An 18,372-nucleotide genomic window follows, 5' to 3' on the forward strand; every position below is an offset into this window, starting at 1 on the left:
CCATATAGTCAGTTTGAGCAATAAAAATGTCCTTATACTTTCAGCGATACATGACAGATGAATAGCATTTCTATTGCATGGTATGAAAAGAAATGGTAAAGAGAAGAGAGAAACTGAATTAAAGCTAAACCTGTCTGTGGGGATTCAGACTTTGTTTCATTACAAGTAATTAGTAGTAAGTCTTTCATAAAATACATATTAATTTTCTGCATAAGTTAAAAGAAAACCCTCAAGTCCTTTGATCCCATACTTCAGCGAGCAAGTCAACCCACTCTGTTCATCCACCAGAAAGCAACGCCATGTATGAGGTCAGAAAACAATGTCTTACCCAGAACAAGTGACCATTACAAGACAGACCTCAGCAAAACTCTCAGTTCCACTCTAATGGGACACAATGTGTGCGTGTGTGTGCGTGTGCATGTGCGTGCTCAGTCATGTCTGACTTTTTGTGACCCGTATGGACTGTAGCCTGCCACGCTCCTGGGTCCGTGGAATTCTCCTAGCAAGAATACTGGAGTGGGTTGTCATTGCTTTCTCCAGGGCATCTTTCTGACCCAGGCATGGAACCCGTGTCTCTGTGTCTCCTGCACTGCAGGCAGATTCTTTATCCCTGAGCCATCAGGGAAGCCCTCCAACATATAAATGAATGCTCAAACAGCAAAATCTACTCTGGGAAGCTCTTGGCTACTGCTCCCGCCATTTCTTTCCTTTTGAATCTGGGTCTCCAAACCACACAAGTAAAGAATGAGGCTGTGATCCGTGGCACACAGCCAGCATTTCATTTAGAAACACTTCTAAACTGAGCAACTTCAATATAAATCACTCTCTGTTTTTACTTCCGTGGACCTGTGACAAACTTTAATAAACAGGGACACGTCTGCCAGACTCAATGAACTCTTCAAGCACCTTTAATCCTTCTCAGAAAATACCTCTTCAAACTGTTTTCACTGTTTCTTAGAAACTCAACTATACCACCAACTGATTTAAGAGTCAATTAAAGATAGAGAAGGAAAAAAATAAATGAAACAAAACCACACACACAAGTCAAATCGACTTGGCTGACAGAGCCAGTGGCTCCGGGATTCTTCCTGATTCAACACAGACAAAAACATCCCGACCTGGAAGCATACCCCTTTCCAGGCCACCGATACAAAGCCCCTCATTCATATTCTACAAGCCCCATATTTTATAAGGAAGAGAATCTGCTTGCTTTAGGATCGAAGGACTATGAAAAACTCACAAGTGGGGAATTCTAGGCCCCATTTATAAGTGTAAAGAGGATTCTAAAAGAAACTTGACTCAAAATCTGCTTGAGATAAGAACAGATCCATTTTTAAATTCCAAAAGCTTTGCTAAAAGACTCCTACTTTTTTCTCTATCTTTAGTTCTTTCCTGGTCCAGCCCCCGACTCACTCAACAACATTCACTTGAATAATCATTACACTAGATTTGAAGTTTTCCTTTCATAGCACTAGTAAAAATGGAATTAAACTAAGCTTCTGATAAGTTACTAGTAAGAGAAAATGAACTAATACATGTCGTATTAGAATAATATCCCATTGTTATTGAAATTATTCCAATTATAGAAAATATCACCAGAAAGGTTTTACAGGTCATTGACAAATAAGACACCTAAGTGTTATTATTAGGTTTATAATCAACCAACCAGCATGCTGTTTGCTCAGCAGTTTTTTTCACCAAGAATGTTTTAGAAAAGGTAAAAAATGAAAGCACAGGCTTAAAGATCAGGATGACATACTCTGATTTACTTGAAACTGAACTTAATTTACAAGATTAAAATAATCACCACAAACACACTGGTATGTTCAAAACGTTTACAGCTTATCTAAACGTGGAACTTAATTCAAAAGGTAGGGTACCAGTATAATTGCTCTTCTCTTACTGTATTCTTTAACAATGTAATTGCGTTTCAAAGCTTAAACAATTTTGAGTTGATATACGTAAGTAATCTAAAACTTTAAAGAAAACTTTACGTAGAAAGGATAAATACTTCTGTTTCTCGGCTCGGGAGAGCAAGCCAATAGTTTCCAACTGCCACAAAAAGAATTTCAAGTGCATAAACTTGAAAATAAGGAATAAGCAAATTACACAGCACAGTGAAGCCCACTTAAACAGCTAACTGCTCTATTATGTTCATAAACAAGTTCTCGTGAACCACAAGGCAAAGCTCACATGTACAGATGCTGGTAAGAGAAACAAAAGCTCCTTTAGAGGAATTTCCCTGCTCCACACTCCACAGGCCAACACTCAAGTCTGTAAACGTTCAAAGATTTAGCTAGAGAATATAGAAAGTGTTTCTCAGAGGATTTCTAGAGCTGAACCGGGAAGGGGAAGGGAGGGAGTGATACTGATGGAGACAGAGAGGGAGGTTTGTTTTATTTATATTTGGCTTATGTAGAACGACCTTCTCACGAAAGTGTAACGTCTCTCAAAAGAGTTTAAAACTAAAAACCAGACACCTCCACCTGCCTAACCCAGACAAAACTAACATGAAGACTGAGCCAGGACTACAGTGTGGATCGGTCACTGACAATGCTATTTCCTTTCATGAACATGCATATGAAAAAGTACCCATCACTGTAGAGATGAAAGTTCACACACACAGGCCACAGTCGTGGGACCAGCACCCGGGTGAAGCACGTCACACACAGGCCACAGTCGTGGGACCAGCACCCGGGTGAAGCACGTCACACACAGGCCACAGTCATGGGACCAGCACCCGGGTGAAGCACGTCACACACAGGCCACAGTCGTGGGACCAGCACCCGGGTGAAGCACGTCACACACAGGCCACAGTCGTGGGACCAGCACCCGGGGGAAGCACGTCACACACAGGCCACAGTCATGGGACCAGCACCCGGGTGAAGCACGTCACACACAGGCCACAGTCGTGGGACCAGCACCCGGGGGAAGCACGTCACACACAGGCCACAGTCATGGGACCAGCACCCGGGGGAAGCACGTCACACACAGGCCACAGTCATGGGACCAGCACCCGGGGGAAGCACGTCACACACAGGCCACAGTTGTGGGACCGGCACCCGGGGGAAGCACGTGTTCCCGGCCCCCACGGTCCCCTCATGCCCCCTCCAGCCACTGCCACCTCCAGGAAGCTACCATCCTGACTTCACTGAATCTTTTTTGCCCCTAACAATGATCTTTCCACACTTCCCCAATTCTTTATGAAGAAGGCAGGTTTGGGGAACTCATTTCTTTCCTACTTCTCCAGATTAAGAAAAGAGAAACAATCACTCTTCCATTCAAAAAATATTTAGGGGGCACCTACTCTGTGCCAGGTATTAAAACTTAGATAACAAATTTTTCATCATATCACAAAAATAATGGATGCATCACATCACAAAAGTAACGGATGAACAATAAAAAGAAAACCACAATATTTAAAGAAACATGATGCCACCTATTAAAAGTAATTTATTATAAGATTACTTACAACAAAAAAACTACTGGACGTTGAAAAGTCAGAGGAAAGTCACCTTGACTTGGCACAATTTTTTGAGATGATTCATTAGGAAATTAATACTTCAAAAAAAAAGAATCTTAGAGTGAAAAAAGACCTCAGAAGAAGCCTTCCTCCCAAAGCAAGAATCTGTTCCAACTTAGCACTGAGAAACAGGTATCCAGCTTCTACTGAACACCTCCCAAATTAGGGAGTTTATTATTTTGTGAGGGGACCCACATTAGAGAAATATGGTATGAAAGGGTTCTTCCTCACTCGATTTCCTTCTAGCTGTCCTCCCCCAACAGACTGAGTACCTCTTCCACATTCTAGTCCTTAAATACTTGAAGACAGGACTTTCCTGGTGGTCTAGTGGTTAGGAATCTGCCTGCCAATGCAGTAGACACGGGATTGCTCCCTCACCCAAGGAGATTCCTCATGCTGCGAAGCAACTAAGCACGGCACCACAACTACTAAGCCCACAAGCACCGAGAGCCCGTGCTCTGCAAGAGGAGAAGCCCCCACGACGAGAAGCCCGCACGGCGCAACTAGAGAGCAGCCCCGGCTCGCTGCAACTGGAGAAAGCCCAAGCCCAGCAATGAAGACCCAGAGCAGTCAAAATAATAAATTAAAAAAAAACAAACACAAAACTTGAAGAAAGCTGTTCTGCTGCTGGCTATCATAGATGTCTTTTTTCCAACCTGATCACCCTAGACACTCCATTATTCTTTTCTGGACTCTGAACATTCACCCATTCATTTATTCAATAAATACCGAACAACTCAACAGTGTAGGGCTTGGGATACAGCCGTGGGAAAGAAGGCCCTCTGCCGTGAGGAGAGTAACATTTAGTGGGAAAAGCAAATGTTAAGCAAATAATTTCCTATACACACACATATGCAAAACTGAACCAAGATGCATACTTGCAAAATCTCTTCAGTTGTGCCTGACTCTTTGTGATCCTACGGACTGTAGCCTGCCAGGCTCCTCTGATCCTATGGACTGTAACCTGCCAGGCTCCTCTGTGCATAGGATTCTCTAGGCAAGAATACTGGAGTGGGCTGCCATGCCTTCTTCCAGGGGATCTTCCCGACCCAAGGATCAAACCCGTCTCCTGCAGCTCCTGCACTGCAGGTGGATTCTTTACAGACTGAACCACCAACCCCTCATTCTTCAAGGGTCCATTGTATTAAATTGGACAAATTAACTTTCTTTGGAAAAAATTCAAAGTAGTAGCATATATGCCATTTCATTTTTACTCTATTTTCCCTGGGACATTTTTCATAATATTTATAAACCCTCTCCGTCCAAAACTCTCTTATTAAGACTCTAGCTTGTCCACGGCACTTACCTTCTACAATATCCCTCTTGTAATCACTATCATTGTCACTATCTGTTGGCCGGTAATAGATATAAAATCCTTGAATGGGAGTGTTATTGTTACTCGATGGAATGTACTAGAAAAGAGAAGCAAAGACTTGTCAAAGACAAAAATAAATGTAACTTTTACATCCATTAAGATTTATTTATCTGTGTGGCAGTATTTTTTGAGCTTCATTTTATAGAAATCCTTGATAGCCATTTAAAGTTTAATTTAAAGGTATTCAAAGGGCTAAACAAAAATAAAGCACTATGTCTCACTAGGCTCAAAGATAAAAAAGTACATTGGGCTCAAAAACAATAAAACATGAAATGGTGATTGTGTTAATACTTGGATGAGAGCTGAAGAGACAATCATTTTATTTTTAGCCCTGCCCCCTGAGCCTGGATGGGAGGGCAATTGGGGGGAAGAATAGTTATATGTGTATGTACAGCTGAGTCCCTCTGCTGTGCATCTGAAACTATCACACTGTTGATTAGCTACGAGTGTGTGTGTGCTAAGTTGCTTCAGTTCAGTTGTGTCTGACTCTGTTCAACCCCATGGACTGTAACCACCAGGCTTCTCTGTTCATGGGATTCTCCAGGCAAGAATACCGGAGTGGGCTGCCATGCCATCCTCTGGGGGATCTTCCCAACCCAGGGATTGAACTCACATCTCTTATGTCTCCTGCTTTGGCAGGTGGGCTCTTTACCACTAGAACGCCACCTGGGAAGCTCTAATCAGTTAAACTCCATTATAAAATAAAAACTAAAACAAAATAAAACAAAACCTGCCCCTCTTATAATATATGCTCTTACACAAATTTGTGGCCCTCAATTTCCTCTTACTTAAAAGTTCAAAAATTTCCCATTCATAGTATCATGTCCTGATATTAAACTAACATGGCCACATCAGAAACTTTTGTCATTAGAGAAGATGTTTTACTTACCGTCCACTTTAGCATGATCTGAGTATCACTGACAGCTTCTGTGTAGGCGATGTGAGGTCCAGTTATTGGACGGTTAGAAAAGCGATTGGGGAACCCAGCCACCTGATACGGACGAGAAGCTGAACTCCGAAAACTCTCACCATAATGGTTGATAGCAATGACCCTAAATTTGTATGTTGAACCTTTTGAGGGAGGGAAAAGAAAAACAGAATTTAAGGGACAATATTCAAAATACAACAATCATACTTAAACATCTCTCTGCAATAACAACGACACGCTCTAAAGCCTAGATAGTAAATAGATTTCAACCCACTTGTCACTCTGGTATTGCATGCGTTCATTGCGTGTGTTCAAGATTCCAATACCTTACTGGGGGTCCCTGGGAGAGACAGATGCTGTTCCTCATGGAAAGAAGCCAGGAGAGAGGAGGAAAGAGCACATTTCTCTTTCAACATCCTGTTCTAAAGTCATACCCATCAAATACAGGACTAGCTGGTGGTGATGATGGTGGTGTTTAGTCACTAAGTCGTGTCCCAGTCTTTGCAGCCCCATGGACTGCAGACTGCCAGGCTCCTCTGTCCGTGGGATTTCCCAGGCAAGAATACTGGAGTGGGTTGCTGAAACTATTGGGTTGGCCAGAATATTTGTTTGGGTTTTTCTGTAAGTACATAGGAAAAATCCGAACGAACTTTGTGGCCAACCCAATAGGGTTTTTTCCACTTTGAAAGAAACAACTGAAGCAAAGTTTAACACAGGGAATACAGCTATGAAGAGGCACTGTGTGGCTAATCACAGATGTCACTCTGCTCCCTCTAATAAGAGGAGAAAGATCAGATTTAAGCTACAACAGAAGGTATTTGTTTGGCTTAGATATTAAGAACTTAAAAAAAAAACAAAAAACTCTAAGGATTGTGAGTTTCTGAAAATCTGAATCTAAAGAATAAATTAGACCCCTAAAGCAAGTTTCCCCAAAGCTCAAAAATAACCCCTGAGCTTCTGAAAACAGTCTTTTCTATCTATAAAATGTTACTTAGCTTTGCCCATATTTAAAACTGCCACCCTCTCCCAACTGTACCTACATATTCCTGAGCTCCTCCTGTTACCTGTCAGACAAACACGGGTTTTTGCTGCTAAAGTACATTTAAAAGTCCATCAACAAAAACAGTCATGAAACCCAAACAAACAAAAGTAAATAAAGTTGATTTGTGATTAGTGCTTTCTTCTTTTATGGGTTGTTTCATATATTAGGGGGTCTGGATGGGCTTCCCTGGTGGTTCAGATGGTAAAGAATCTGCCTGCAATGCAGGAGACCTGGGTTTGATCCCTGGGTTGGGAAGATCCCCTGGAGGAGGGCATGGCAACCCACTCCAGTATTCTAGCCTGGAGAATCCCCATGGACAAAGCAGCCCGGTGGGCTACAGTCTGTGGGATCACAAAGAGTCAGACATGACTGAGCGACTAAGCACACAGGGGTCTGGAGAAGCTCCCCTGATGCTGAAACAAAACTTAACAGAACAAAGAGGTGCTGAATGTTGTCTCATATCCATAAAGCAAAGTAGTGGGTTTAACCATGCTAAGATGCGTCATCAGATCAATTGTACTCAAATAACAAGCAATTTCCCTCTTAAAACATTCATTCATAGCAGAATACACATACATACACACACACAAAGATGTCACCACAACCCTACTTCCACTCAATTGCAGTTAGAAATAGTCTAAAGCCCAGAAATAAAGACTAGGTTAAGTCAATCATGGTATACTTACACAGTAGATCCACAGTTATTAAACACTGAGTTCTGAAGAATTGTTAATTATGATATAACATGGGAAAAGGGGGGTCACAAGACAATATTTATGGCATGATCCCAGTTTGTATTAGAAAGGAAAAAAGACTAGAAAGAAATACAACATAATATAAACAATGGTTATCTCTAGATGGGTGGGTTTGGAGTGACTATTCTCTTTTTATATTTTGCTTTCAGATACAATTTTGCTTTTTATACAATAAGCTCACATTACTTTAACAATTAGAAGAATATATGATTATTACAAATATGTATTTAGGGATTTCCCTGGTGGTCCAGTGGTTAAGACTTCCCAATGCAGGGGACACAGACTAGATCTCTGGTCAGGAAACTAATATCCTGCATGCAGTAGGCATGGTAAAAAAAAAAAAAAAGACGAATATGCATCTAAGGTCAGCACTGCTGGCCTAAAACAAAATGTTTGAATATTACTACCTGGCTCTAAGCTACGAACTTCCACAGAAAGCTTAGAAGGAGGGATGTCTTCAGCTGCCACCAGCCAATCACTAGTCCTCATCCGTTTATATTCAACCTTGAAGGCAGTGATTGGAGAGCCCCCGTTCGCCCGAGGAATCCATGTGACGTAGACAGACGTCTCTGACGCAGTGGAGATAGTAGGCCGGTCAGGTGCCTCTGGGACTGAAAATGGAAACATTCATTTCGATAACCCTCAGCATCAGAAACAAGAATTACTCAAGTGAACTGAAAGGGATAAATCCCCAACATCACTTTACTAAAGGCTCTGCACCAAAATTCTTGCCAGAGTTAATAACATTATGACTTTCCTTCTGTCCTCTGAAAAGTTAATGTGCAATGAAATAGAGGAAGTAGCAGGAAAAGTGAGATAATTTATAAACTTGATAAGTATCTCTGAAAATCCGAAAGTTAATGAGTATGATGACTGAGGCATGCTAAAACAATGTAAGTAATTATTACTTGGTGCTTCAAGTCTGACTGTGGTAATAATTTACAGTAAATTTCAAAACGATGTGTTATTTAAATGGTTTTCATTATCCAACTGAGCTATAGAAAACACATTCAGCCAATAGTCTATGGATTGTTCTGTTTATTAGCTATGATGATCACAGCCTGTCAATAATCAGCAATGTAGCGATTACTACTGTACGTACACATTCAAGGCTACAGGAATGCTAGTCTGAAAAACAGACTGCAAGCAGTAAAATAGGGATAAACCGAACCAGTAAAATCAATCCTGATAAAAATGGGAAGGGAGAACCACTGCTTAGGATGAAAGCAGGAAGACACATTCACAGTTAAATAAAGACAAGTGGTATCAGGAAACAGATGATCCACGTGGTCATCCACGTGAACCCAACACCTGGCAGCTCTCGGTTAGCATGGCCAAGAGGAGGGATGTTTCCAGCCCACAGACGAGACGGTCTCGATTCTGTGGCAGGTGGAAACCTCAGGAGGAAGTTTATCAGCCATTCAAACTGTGTAGCCAACACGTGTCCCTAACTGCTGGCCAAGCAATCTGGTGGTTATAACTGGCTTCCCACCCGGTCCCTACAGAGCAAGGGTGTGGACAGAAACAGCCTGGGCTGTACAACAGTTTGGAAGTTGTGAACTGCCACCCACTTTACAGCAGTCACCTGAGAGCTTTTTAAGAATGAGCTGGTTATCAAGACCGACTGCCCTTCCACACGCTCACTGTCATGTCTCTAGAGCTGGAACAAGGAGGACCAGCTCTGGACCACGGTTCCATTGTTGTCGTTTTAGTCGCTAAGTCATGTCTGACTCTCTGCAACCCCATGAACTGTAACCTGCCAGGCTCCTCTGTTCGTGAGATTTCCCAGGCAAGGATACTGGAATGGGTTACCATTTCCTTCTTCAGGGGATCTTCCCAACCCAGAGATTGAACCCATATCTCCTGCATCAGCAGGTGGATTCTTTCTTGCTGAGCCACCGGGGAAGCCCCCATGGTTACATTACTTCAGTGAATTACTCAGGAAGCCCTGTCTCTGTCTAGCCTGGGTCTGGCCTCCACCAACACCCCTCTGTCTCAACATCTCTTCAATCTGAATATAAACACATAACAAAATAATGTTGCATATGGTGCCTGTATGAAGGAATTCGTGGCATTTTAAAAACAAATTGTTTAATGGATGAAAAGATGAACACATTCAAAGCAGGCAACTTGGCATGATACTTACTGTATTCCTTTCAAGTTAGAAAGCAATGGAAACAGAACGAATAGAAGTTAGTGAATTTCTCTTTTAATACGAAGATAACTGAACAACTTCCTCTGTTAATTCACATGAGGTTAAAACTCATAAAGAATACCACAGACCAAGTAGAAAAACAACGTTATTAGGGGAAAGTCCCTAAAGAGAAGAATACCATCGATACCTAAAATAAACAGCATGTGAAAGGAGATAAAGAATACTGCTCTTGGAGTCTTAAATATCTGACCACCACTCTCTGGGTGACCTTAGGCAAGTCCACAACCCCCTTGAGTCCCAGTTTCCTGATCTGTAATATGCTGATGCTCCCTTCCTCACAGGGTTATTGTGAAGATTAAATAAATCCTTTCTTTAGGGTTATCTCTGCTTGGATAACACCAAACTCATGATTTCCAGCACAGAATCCATAACCTTCAGCAACAAATTCTTATCACCTATCTTGGTAAATGGTTCAAGTTGCCCAAGTCACCGTATTTCTTGCTTTCATTCAGTGAGGATTCAGTTCCCTTCATCTCTGGTCTGTGTCCTTCCCCATCCACACTGTCACTGTCTGTATTTCCAAGCCTCATCTGATGCCACTCCCCCGTCCCATCTCTAAAATCTTCCAGGCTTCTTCATAGCTTTCAGGGAAAGACTGAATCTTTAAGGACATCATACAAGGCAACTGCTTTCCTCCCCCACTGTAGCATGATTCCCCATAGCACTAAATAAAAATCTCTGAATCTCTAAATGAAATAGAACATATCCTTCATCTGTCTCTGCATGAGAGGTCTCTGCCCAGAACCGTTTCTCCTGCTTCTTCATTCAGCTATAACATTCTTGCCTTTGAAGCTCAGCTTAGGGAACATCTCTTATTGCCAGCCACTGGGCCTCCTTCCTATCAAGGAAGTGATTTAGGTAAATCTCATGAAATGTTTGATTCCAAGGCAGAATCAAAACCATCGTTGCTGGTTGATCTATCCTCCCTGCTATATTGGTATTGGTTTAGTTGTCTGCATCATCTCCTATACTGTAAGCCTCTCCAAGGGCAAGATTTATTTGATCTCTGCTGCTCCAGCATGTAGTACTGCGTGTTAGTTCATGAGGTTTTTGTTCTTCTGATCTCAGAGGCGAAAGGACTCAAGAAAAAGCAGCTCATGATACTGAAGATGCAGAGGCATTCCACAGAGGTGTTCAAATGTTATGACTTGCTTCTGTCTGAGGCCAACTCATAGACTATAAAAATAGGGAAGAGAAGCTTGAAAATTCTTAGAGCTCAGTAATAAAATGTTAAGCCTTCCCTAGATCACAAAAAGCACATTATGTTGTAACAGGAGAATTCATGTATGATTAAATACTAAAAAGAAGTCTTTTAAAAATCTTATTGTTATGACATCTAAACACTCTAAGATCAACATGATACAATAATAAAGCTGAGAATGACATGTAATCAATCAATTAAAAACTAAGTCATACTATAGGTACCATGACATATTTTGACAAATCACCAAAAAAAACAAGTCAGATGTTCAGGGTTCCAATGTAAATTTGGTTTCCATGCCAGAGAGGAGACAGAAAAATCCTTTTTGTGAGTTATAAAAACTTAGTATCATAACATTTGAAATCTGAGTTTATTACTTTGAATATCAATCATGGTACTGGGTATTTAAGATTTCAAATTCAAGACATTTTAAAATGGTTGAAATAAAACCTATAAGAGTTATATGGTAGGATATAATTTGAATAATAAATATCCTGTCCCACTCCACCCCCTAATAACCTGAAACAGGTCAGTTACATTTGGAAACAAACAGAATGAGTAAGTGAAGAATCTTCTCTTTACCTCCACTATGCCTAGAGGCATCTGTGAGTACCACTCCGAAGTTGTCTGCAGCCTCTGAAACAACAGGGCGCTTAGGGATGCCCACAGGTGGAGAGGAGGCCTGGGTATTTTTCGATGATGCTGTTTTCTCTAGAAAGGTACAATATAACATAATATAATACAAATAAGCTTCTTTGCATAAGAAAAGATACTATGAAACTCAACTGGCATATAAATATATGAATTTATCGGTTACAGTGTCTAAATTTAAAATCTACATTGTAATTACTTGGCTAATATGAGGAATTAACTTGAGAAGTTACTTTGTCTTTTTCTAGTACCTATAACAAAAATGTGTCTCTCTTCACCAGGACAGCTTTAATCTACACACATAAAAAATGACACAAATGAAAAAGCCAAATGACTAAAGATTTTCAAACTATTCACCCACTTTTATTTTTACTGTACATATTTCTTAATTCTGATGCAGAAAATTCATTATTTAAGAGCTTCGGTTAAGTTTCTTCATGCGAAAGCTGTCATGCCGTTTTAAAATTTCAAGGGGGGGAAAATGAAATTGATTATTTCAGAATTGAAATACATGCTCATTGTTCAGTATTTGCAGGTCAGGCTGTATAAACAACTAAGGACTAATTATGGGTAATAACTCAAAATACATTTCAAATAAGAAATACTATTTTTCTGTCTAGACACAGTAATTAAATAAAAGGATATTTTTCAAAAGTCAATAGACAATTTCTTTTCAATCATCAGAACTCCTTTCCAACACTGTGCTACACCAAAAACTCTTGTATCTAATTCCCGTCTCTGCTCACAGAAGTCTTTTTGTTCATCTATGGCCAACCTGCGATGGCATCTTTTTAAATTGTTTATTTTATTTATTTATGACAGCGCTGGGTCTTTGTTGCTGTGCAGGCTCTTCTCTAGTCGTGGCGAGCAGGGGCTACTCTGTAGCTGTGGTGGCTTGGCTCCTCTTGTTCACGGGCTTCAGGGCACACGGGCCTCAGGAGTTGCGGCACGTGGGCTCAGCAGTTGTGACTCCCGGGCTCTGGAGCTCAGGTTCACCAGTTGTGGTGCATGGGTTTAGCTGCTCTGAAGCGTGTGGGATCTTCCCAGTCAGGGATTGAACTCATGTCTCTTGCATTGGCAGATGGATTCTTTATACTGAGCCACCAGTGAAGCCCTGAAATGGCATCTTTTCAATCAAGCTACCCTCACAAACTGGGAGGGCTTCCCTTGTAGCTCAGTCAGTAAAGAATCGGTCTGCAGTGCAGGAGACCTGGGTTTGATTCCTGGGTCAGGAAGATTCCCTGGAGGAGGGCATGGCAACCCAATCCAGTATTCTTGCCTGGAGAATCCCATGAACAGGAGTCCATGGGGGGCTCAAGATTTGGACATGACTGAGCGACTAAACCACCACCACCACCCTCACAAGCTGCCCCACAGAAGACTATCCCCTGGCATCTTGTCTTGCCTGGACCATGTCAGATCTGGTCCCTCCCTATCCCTTTGCCCTCCTCCAATCTATCCTGACCCTACAGTCAGCATGGCCCTATAGCCAGCAGTGAAACACACAAGAGGCAGTGTCACAACTCTGCTCAAAACTCTCCAATGCTCCCAGTTCACTCAGGGTCAAAGTTGGTGTCCCAGCAGGTTGGACAATGTGCCGATGATCATCCATCTCCTTGAGCATTCTCTCCTCCACACTTACTTTACTCTCATCACTGTGGCCCCTCAGTGCTCCAAGCACACCCACTTGCTCTCCTCTCTACTGGGATATTCCAGCCCCAGATACTCACATGGGTTTCCACACACCTCCTTAAAGTTCCGCCCTGCTGTCAGCTGCTTAGTTCTCTGGCCACCTGTTCAAACTGGGACAACCGCTACCACCCCACGTGCTTGCATGTAAGTCATTTCAGTCATGTCTGACTCTTTGTGACCCTGTGGACTGCAGCCCACCAGGCTCCTCTGTCCATGGGATTCTCCAAGCAAGAACACTGGAGTGGGCTGCCATTTCCTCCTCCAGAGGGTCTTCCCGACCCAGGGATCAAACCCACGGCTCTCAGGTCTCCTGCATTAGCAGGTGGATTCTTTACCACTAGCACCACCTGAGAAACCCATGCTACACCCATCCCTTAATTTATGTCTCCTGTTAACATTCAACACCTACTAATGTTCTTATAACTTATGTGTAAACTTCTCCCAACTAGAATGGAAGCTCCATGACAGCAAAGGAGTATTATCTATTTTGTTTACTGCCTGGCACTGAGAAGTCATTCAGTAAATATTAGCTGAACTGAAATTTTGCCTTGAGTTGGCCTTTATGTGTATGTCTTACCTTTTTTAGCAAAGTAGAAGCTCTATCAGGATGGATCTTGTCTTGATTATCCTTGTTTTGTCCCTTACCCTACTGCCTAACCTATAATAAGCTCTCAAAAATACCTGTGAAATGCTAGATGGACTAGAAGAATTCAACCATCTAAATGTGGCCCCAAGAGGTACTATAATAGGTTTATTTAGTAAATTTATATACAAGAAACTTGCTACCCCAAAATGACACTAATTATTAAAAAGTGACATCAATACAGCCAACTCCCTCCTCTTAGGGAAGATTATACTCACCTTTGCTGGTTCGGAAGGTGAGCATGGCAGGCTGTCCTTCCCCGGCTGCACTCCTCGCCACCATCAAAACTTCGTAGAGACTCGATGGCTCCAGTTCCGTTAAATGGAGCTCATTCTCACTTCCTGGGACTCGAACTGTGTGCCAGCTTCCCACGACACCAACACCATCCTCCAGCTACCCAAGCGAAAACAAGGCATTTTTCAAAATGGAGATATAGGGCAGAAAAATCTTTCCATTTCAGTTGGATAAAAACTAGAAGTCCTTCAATTCCAAAATGAATCTGGGGAAGCGATGCACCATCAAAAGTGAAAGAGACACAATGCCTCTTCCAATTAAGAACCAGAAGGAGACCTGCAGTGAGAAGTTTGGGATTCTCACTGTTTTTGAAAAAGGCTGCTGCTCATCAGCTGCCACTAACTTATGGCCTCAAGGAAGTTACTTGATTACTCAGTCATTTCCTTTCCTGGTAATGGAAACGTTGCTCCTTTCTTACTGGACAAATGGGAGAATTAACTAAGTAAACAATAATACGTACTAATGATAATATATAATATATACAATACCTGATAAATCATAGTTCATGTTTATGTCTATATAATGTATGCAATTATGCATTATATATTTCTAACAGTCTTGTTTCATGTTTTTATACTGTTTGTTGAGTTGAAGGAAAGAAAAAGAGATCCAATCTGTTATGCCTTCCTTAATAAAACCAAGGGCCAACATTCATGGAAGTTTCCATGTGGACAGGATTACCAGTGAAACTTCCTTCATCTAGAATCGTCAAGTTAAAAACAGTGAATAAACTTCCAAGTATCATTATGTTAATTTTTCCAGATATTAAAAATATTACTGTAGGGGGAGAAATGGAGTGGGAGGCTGGAATAGCAGATGTAAGCTTTTATACAGAGAATGGAAAAACAACAAGGTCTTACTATTTAGTACAGAGAACTAGATATTCAATATCCTATGATAAACTATAATGGAAAGGAATATTTTTTTAAAATGTATATATAGGGATAACTGAATCCCTATGCTATACAGCAGTAATTAACATTGTGAATCAACTTCAATTAAAAAAATACCTAAAGGATAAAAAAATATTCCTATTAAATGATGGATACCAAAACATCTTGAATATAGAAAATTATTTTAAATACGAGTACATCTCCTCCCATTTCATTTACTAATCTCATTAAACAAAGAAGGGAGGATTTTCATTTTGTTTTAATATAAGTCTGTGGATAAAAAATATCATCTGAGAAATCAAGACGGACCAACGTTTACCGTAACAAATAACCAATGAAAAATATTAATACAATTAGGAAGACAACTGGAAATGAAAATATTAATCAGAGATTATAATGGAAAACTTTGTTCAAACAGTGGTTTTTAATAAAAAATTGCTTATTCGCTAAATAAACTGTCTTCTGCCACTTCACAGAGGGAAGGAATTACTTTTTAAAAAGTGGTTTATAAAGCTTTACACCCAAGGGGTTAAAATGTTTGATTAAAAAGGTCAAGAAGCAGGGAATCCCTGGCAGTCCAGTGGTTAGGACTCGGGGCTTTCGCTGTCGGGCCAGGGTTCTATGCCTGCTTGGGGAACTAAGATTTCTCAAACCCCAAGGAACGGTCAACAAAACAACTGTCAAGTTACTTGGTTCTTAAAATCCCAATCTGGGGGAGGTTATTTGTACTTCACTCTTACTGTTTTTATAAGACTGGTGAACCCAGCGTGACTGCGGACTCTCTCCCAAACCCATCGCCCTGGGATGCTCCTGTTCTGCTTCCTGCCACTCCACTAGTGTGAAAGATAGCAAGCATGTGTTATACACAGGATGCGAGGATGTGAGAAGAGAAAGATCACAAACGACAAGACATTACCTTTCGATACTTCACGAAATAGGCATTGATGGGCAGCCCGCCGTCCTTCCCTGCCCTCCAGACCAGGCTGTAGGTGTCTGGCGTGTGTGTCTGAGGGGGGCTCAGAATGATAGGGGCATCAGGGACAGAGGGGCCACTAGCGTTTTTCTCTGATGATGATTCCTTGGCACTGGAATGTTCTTTCACCGGAAATGAGCTCAATAATCCAGTTTCTGAATCATCACTTTTATCATTCTGAGTGGGATCAGAAGATGTGACTATTTCTGCTTTGGTATCTGTCTCAAAAGGAACTGCAGAGAAAGAAAGAGGAGATTGAAGAAATTCATCATTTCAGGGTCTCTCACACATTGTGCCGTCATCTAACACAATGTTAGCACAATTTGAGCCCTAGTAGTTAAAACAGGTAACATTTCTACTTATAATTCATGGAGACATCTAATCTCCAGTTGCTGTTGTCATTCAGTCACTAAGTCATGTCTGGCTCTTTGCAACCCCATGGATGGCAGCACACCAGGCTTCCCTGTTCTTCACTATCTCCTGGAGTTCGCTCAAGTTCATGTCCATTGAGTCGGTGATACTATCTAACCATCTCATCCTTTGTTGTCCCCTTCTCCTCCTGCCCGCAATCTTTCCCAGCACCAGGGTCTTTCCCAAGGAGTCAGCTCTTCACATCAGGTGCCCAACATATTGGAGCTTCAGCTTCAGCATCAGTCCTTCCAGTGAATATTCAGGGTTGATTTCTTTTAGGATTGACTGGTTTGATCTCCAGTAGCTATCTACTATTCATGAAGGAGCAAATTAATTTTCTGAAAAAGCAGTTCTACAATGCAGCGGTTTGGTAGCTAGTACTACTGCGAAGTTGCTTTAGTCGTTTCTTACTCGTTGCGACCCTGTGGACCATAGTCCACCAGATTCTGTTCAAGGGATTCTTCAAGCAACAGTACTGGAGTGGGTTGCCATCTCCTCCTCCAGGGGATTTTCCCAACATAGGGATGGAACCCAGGTCTCTGATGTGAAAGGATGCTGTTTTCCCCTGCTCTGTGCGAGCAGTCCCTCTTTTACAACAAGTTGCTAGTGTAACCTCTGGAGATTTTAAGTTGGCCAACAAGGAACTTTTACTCTAATTGGTAAATGAACACAATGAGTAATGCACTCCCTTGGGAACAAAATAACACACGTAGCAAAGAAAAGGTCAAGACTCAGACCATTACCTACTGGGTAGCTAGTCCCCAAAGGTCCCTTAGTATTAACACCCTTGGACAGTCCTCGCCTGTGCTGAATCGGGCTACCCCATGAGTGGCTGTAACCAATGCCAAGCCCAAAGTAGGCTGTGGTCTTCCAGGCTTAAGCCTTAAGAAGGCCTGGCACCCCTACCAGAGCACTACCACATACAGACGTCCAAGCTAGCCATGGAGAGAAGTGACCAGGGAAGGGAGAGAGGGAGGGAGGGAGAGAAATGGAGGGGGGCGGGAGGGAGAGGAGGGCATGTAGGTGGAGTCCAGCCCTCACAAAGATGCCACACGTGTGAGTGGAGCCTCTTGGGCATTTCCAGCCCCAGGTGCTATCTGATTACAAAGGTCTAAGAGACCCCAAGCAAGGCCCACAGAATGGCCCACTTTATCCTTTTAACCCACAGACCTGTAAGATAATAAGGGACCTGTTAAGTCATTCATCAGATATAACTATCCCCAAAGATGGTTTTTCCGGTAGTCATGTACAGATGTGAAAGTTGGACCATAAAGAAGGCTGAATGCTCAAGAAGTAATGCTTTTGAACTGTGGTGCTGGAGAAGACTTTTGACAGTCCCTTGGATAGCAAGGAGATGAAACCAGTCAATCCTAAAGGAAATCAATCCTGAATATTCATTGGAAGCTGAAGCTCCAATACTCTGGCTACCTGACGCAAAGAACCGACTCATTAGAAAAGACCCTGATGCTGGGAAAGATTGAAGGCAGGAGAAGAAGGCGAAAACAGAGGATGAGATGGTTGGATGGCATCACCGACTCAATGGACATGAGTTTTCGAAAACTCCAGGAGATGGTGAAGGACAGGGAAGCCTGGCATGCTGCAATCCAAGGGGTCGCAAAGAGTCAGACACAACTGAGCAACTGCACAGCAAAAGATGAACAACTTAACACATGGGCTTCGCTGGTGGCTCAGATGGTAAAGAACCTGCCTGCAATGCAGGAGACTTGAGTTCGATCCCTGAGTCGGGAAGACTCCCTGGAGAAGGGAATGGCTACC

General features: G+C 42.0%; 1 protein-coding gene across 8 annotated transcripts in view; it reads right to left on the minus strand.

Annotated features, from left to right (window-relative positions):
- The window catches only part of CDON (cell adhesion associated, oncogene regulated), a 99,383-nt gene that overhangs the window by 29,479 nt on the left and 51,532 nt on the right, over positions 1-18,372 (minus strand). For all 8 annotated transcript variants that reach the window (XR_240630.4, XM_059882976.1, XM_005226821.5 and 5 more), the window contains 6 exons: positions 16,129-16,418; positions 14,244-14,418; positions 11,622-11,750; positions 8,031-8,234; positions 5,788-5,969; positions 4,830-4,935 (listed from right to left, as the gene is read on the minus strand). Coding sequence is in view for 7 of the 8 variants with exons in the window: in XM_059882976.1 (XP_059738959.1) it covers positions 4,830-4,935; positions 5,788-5,969; positions 8,031-8,234; positions 11,622-11,750; positions 14,244-14,418; positions 16,129-16,418 (1,086 nt within the window). In the remaining variant the exon portion in view is untranslated. The remainder of the gene's footprint in view (positions 1-4,829; positions 4,936-5,787; positions 5,970-8,030; positions 8,235-11,621; positions 11,751-14,243; positions 14,419-16,128; positions 16,419-18,372) is intronic.

Source organism: Bos taurus, chromosome 29 (assembly GCF_002263795.3).
Source record: "Bos taurus isolate L1 Dominette 01449 registration number 42190680 breed Hereford chromosome 29, ARS-UCD2.0, whole genome shotgun sequence".
In the NCBI taxonomy this organism is placed as follows: domain Eukaryota; kingdom Metazoa; phylum Chordata; class Mammalia; order Artiodactyla; family Bovidae; genus Bos; species Bos taurus.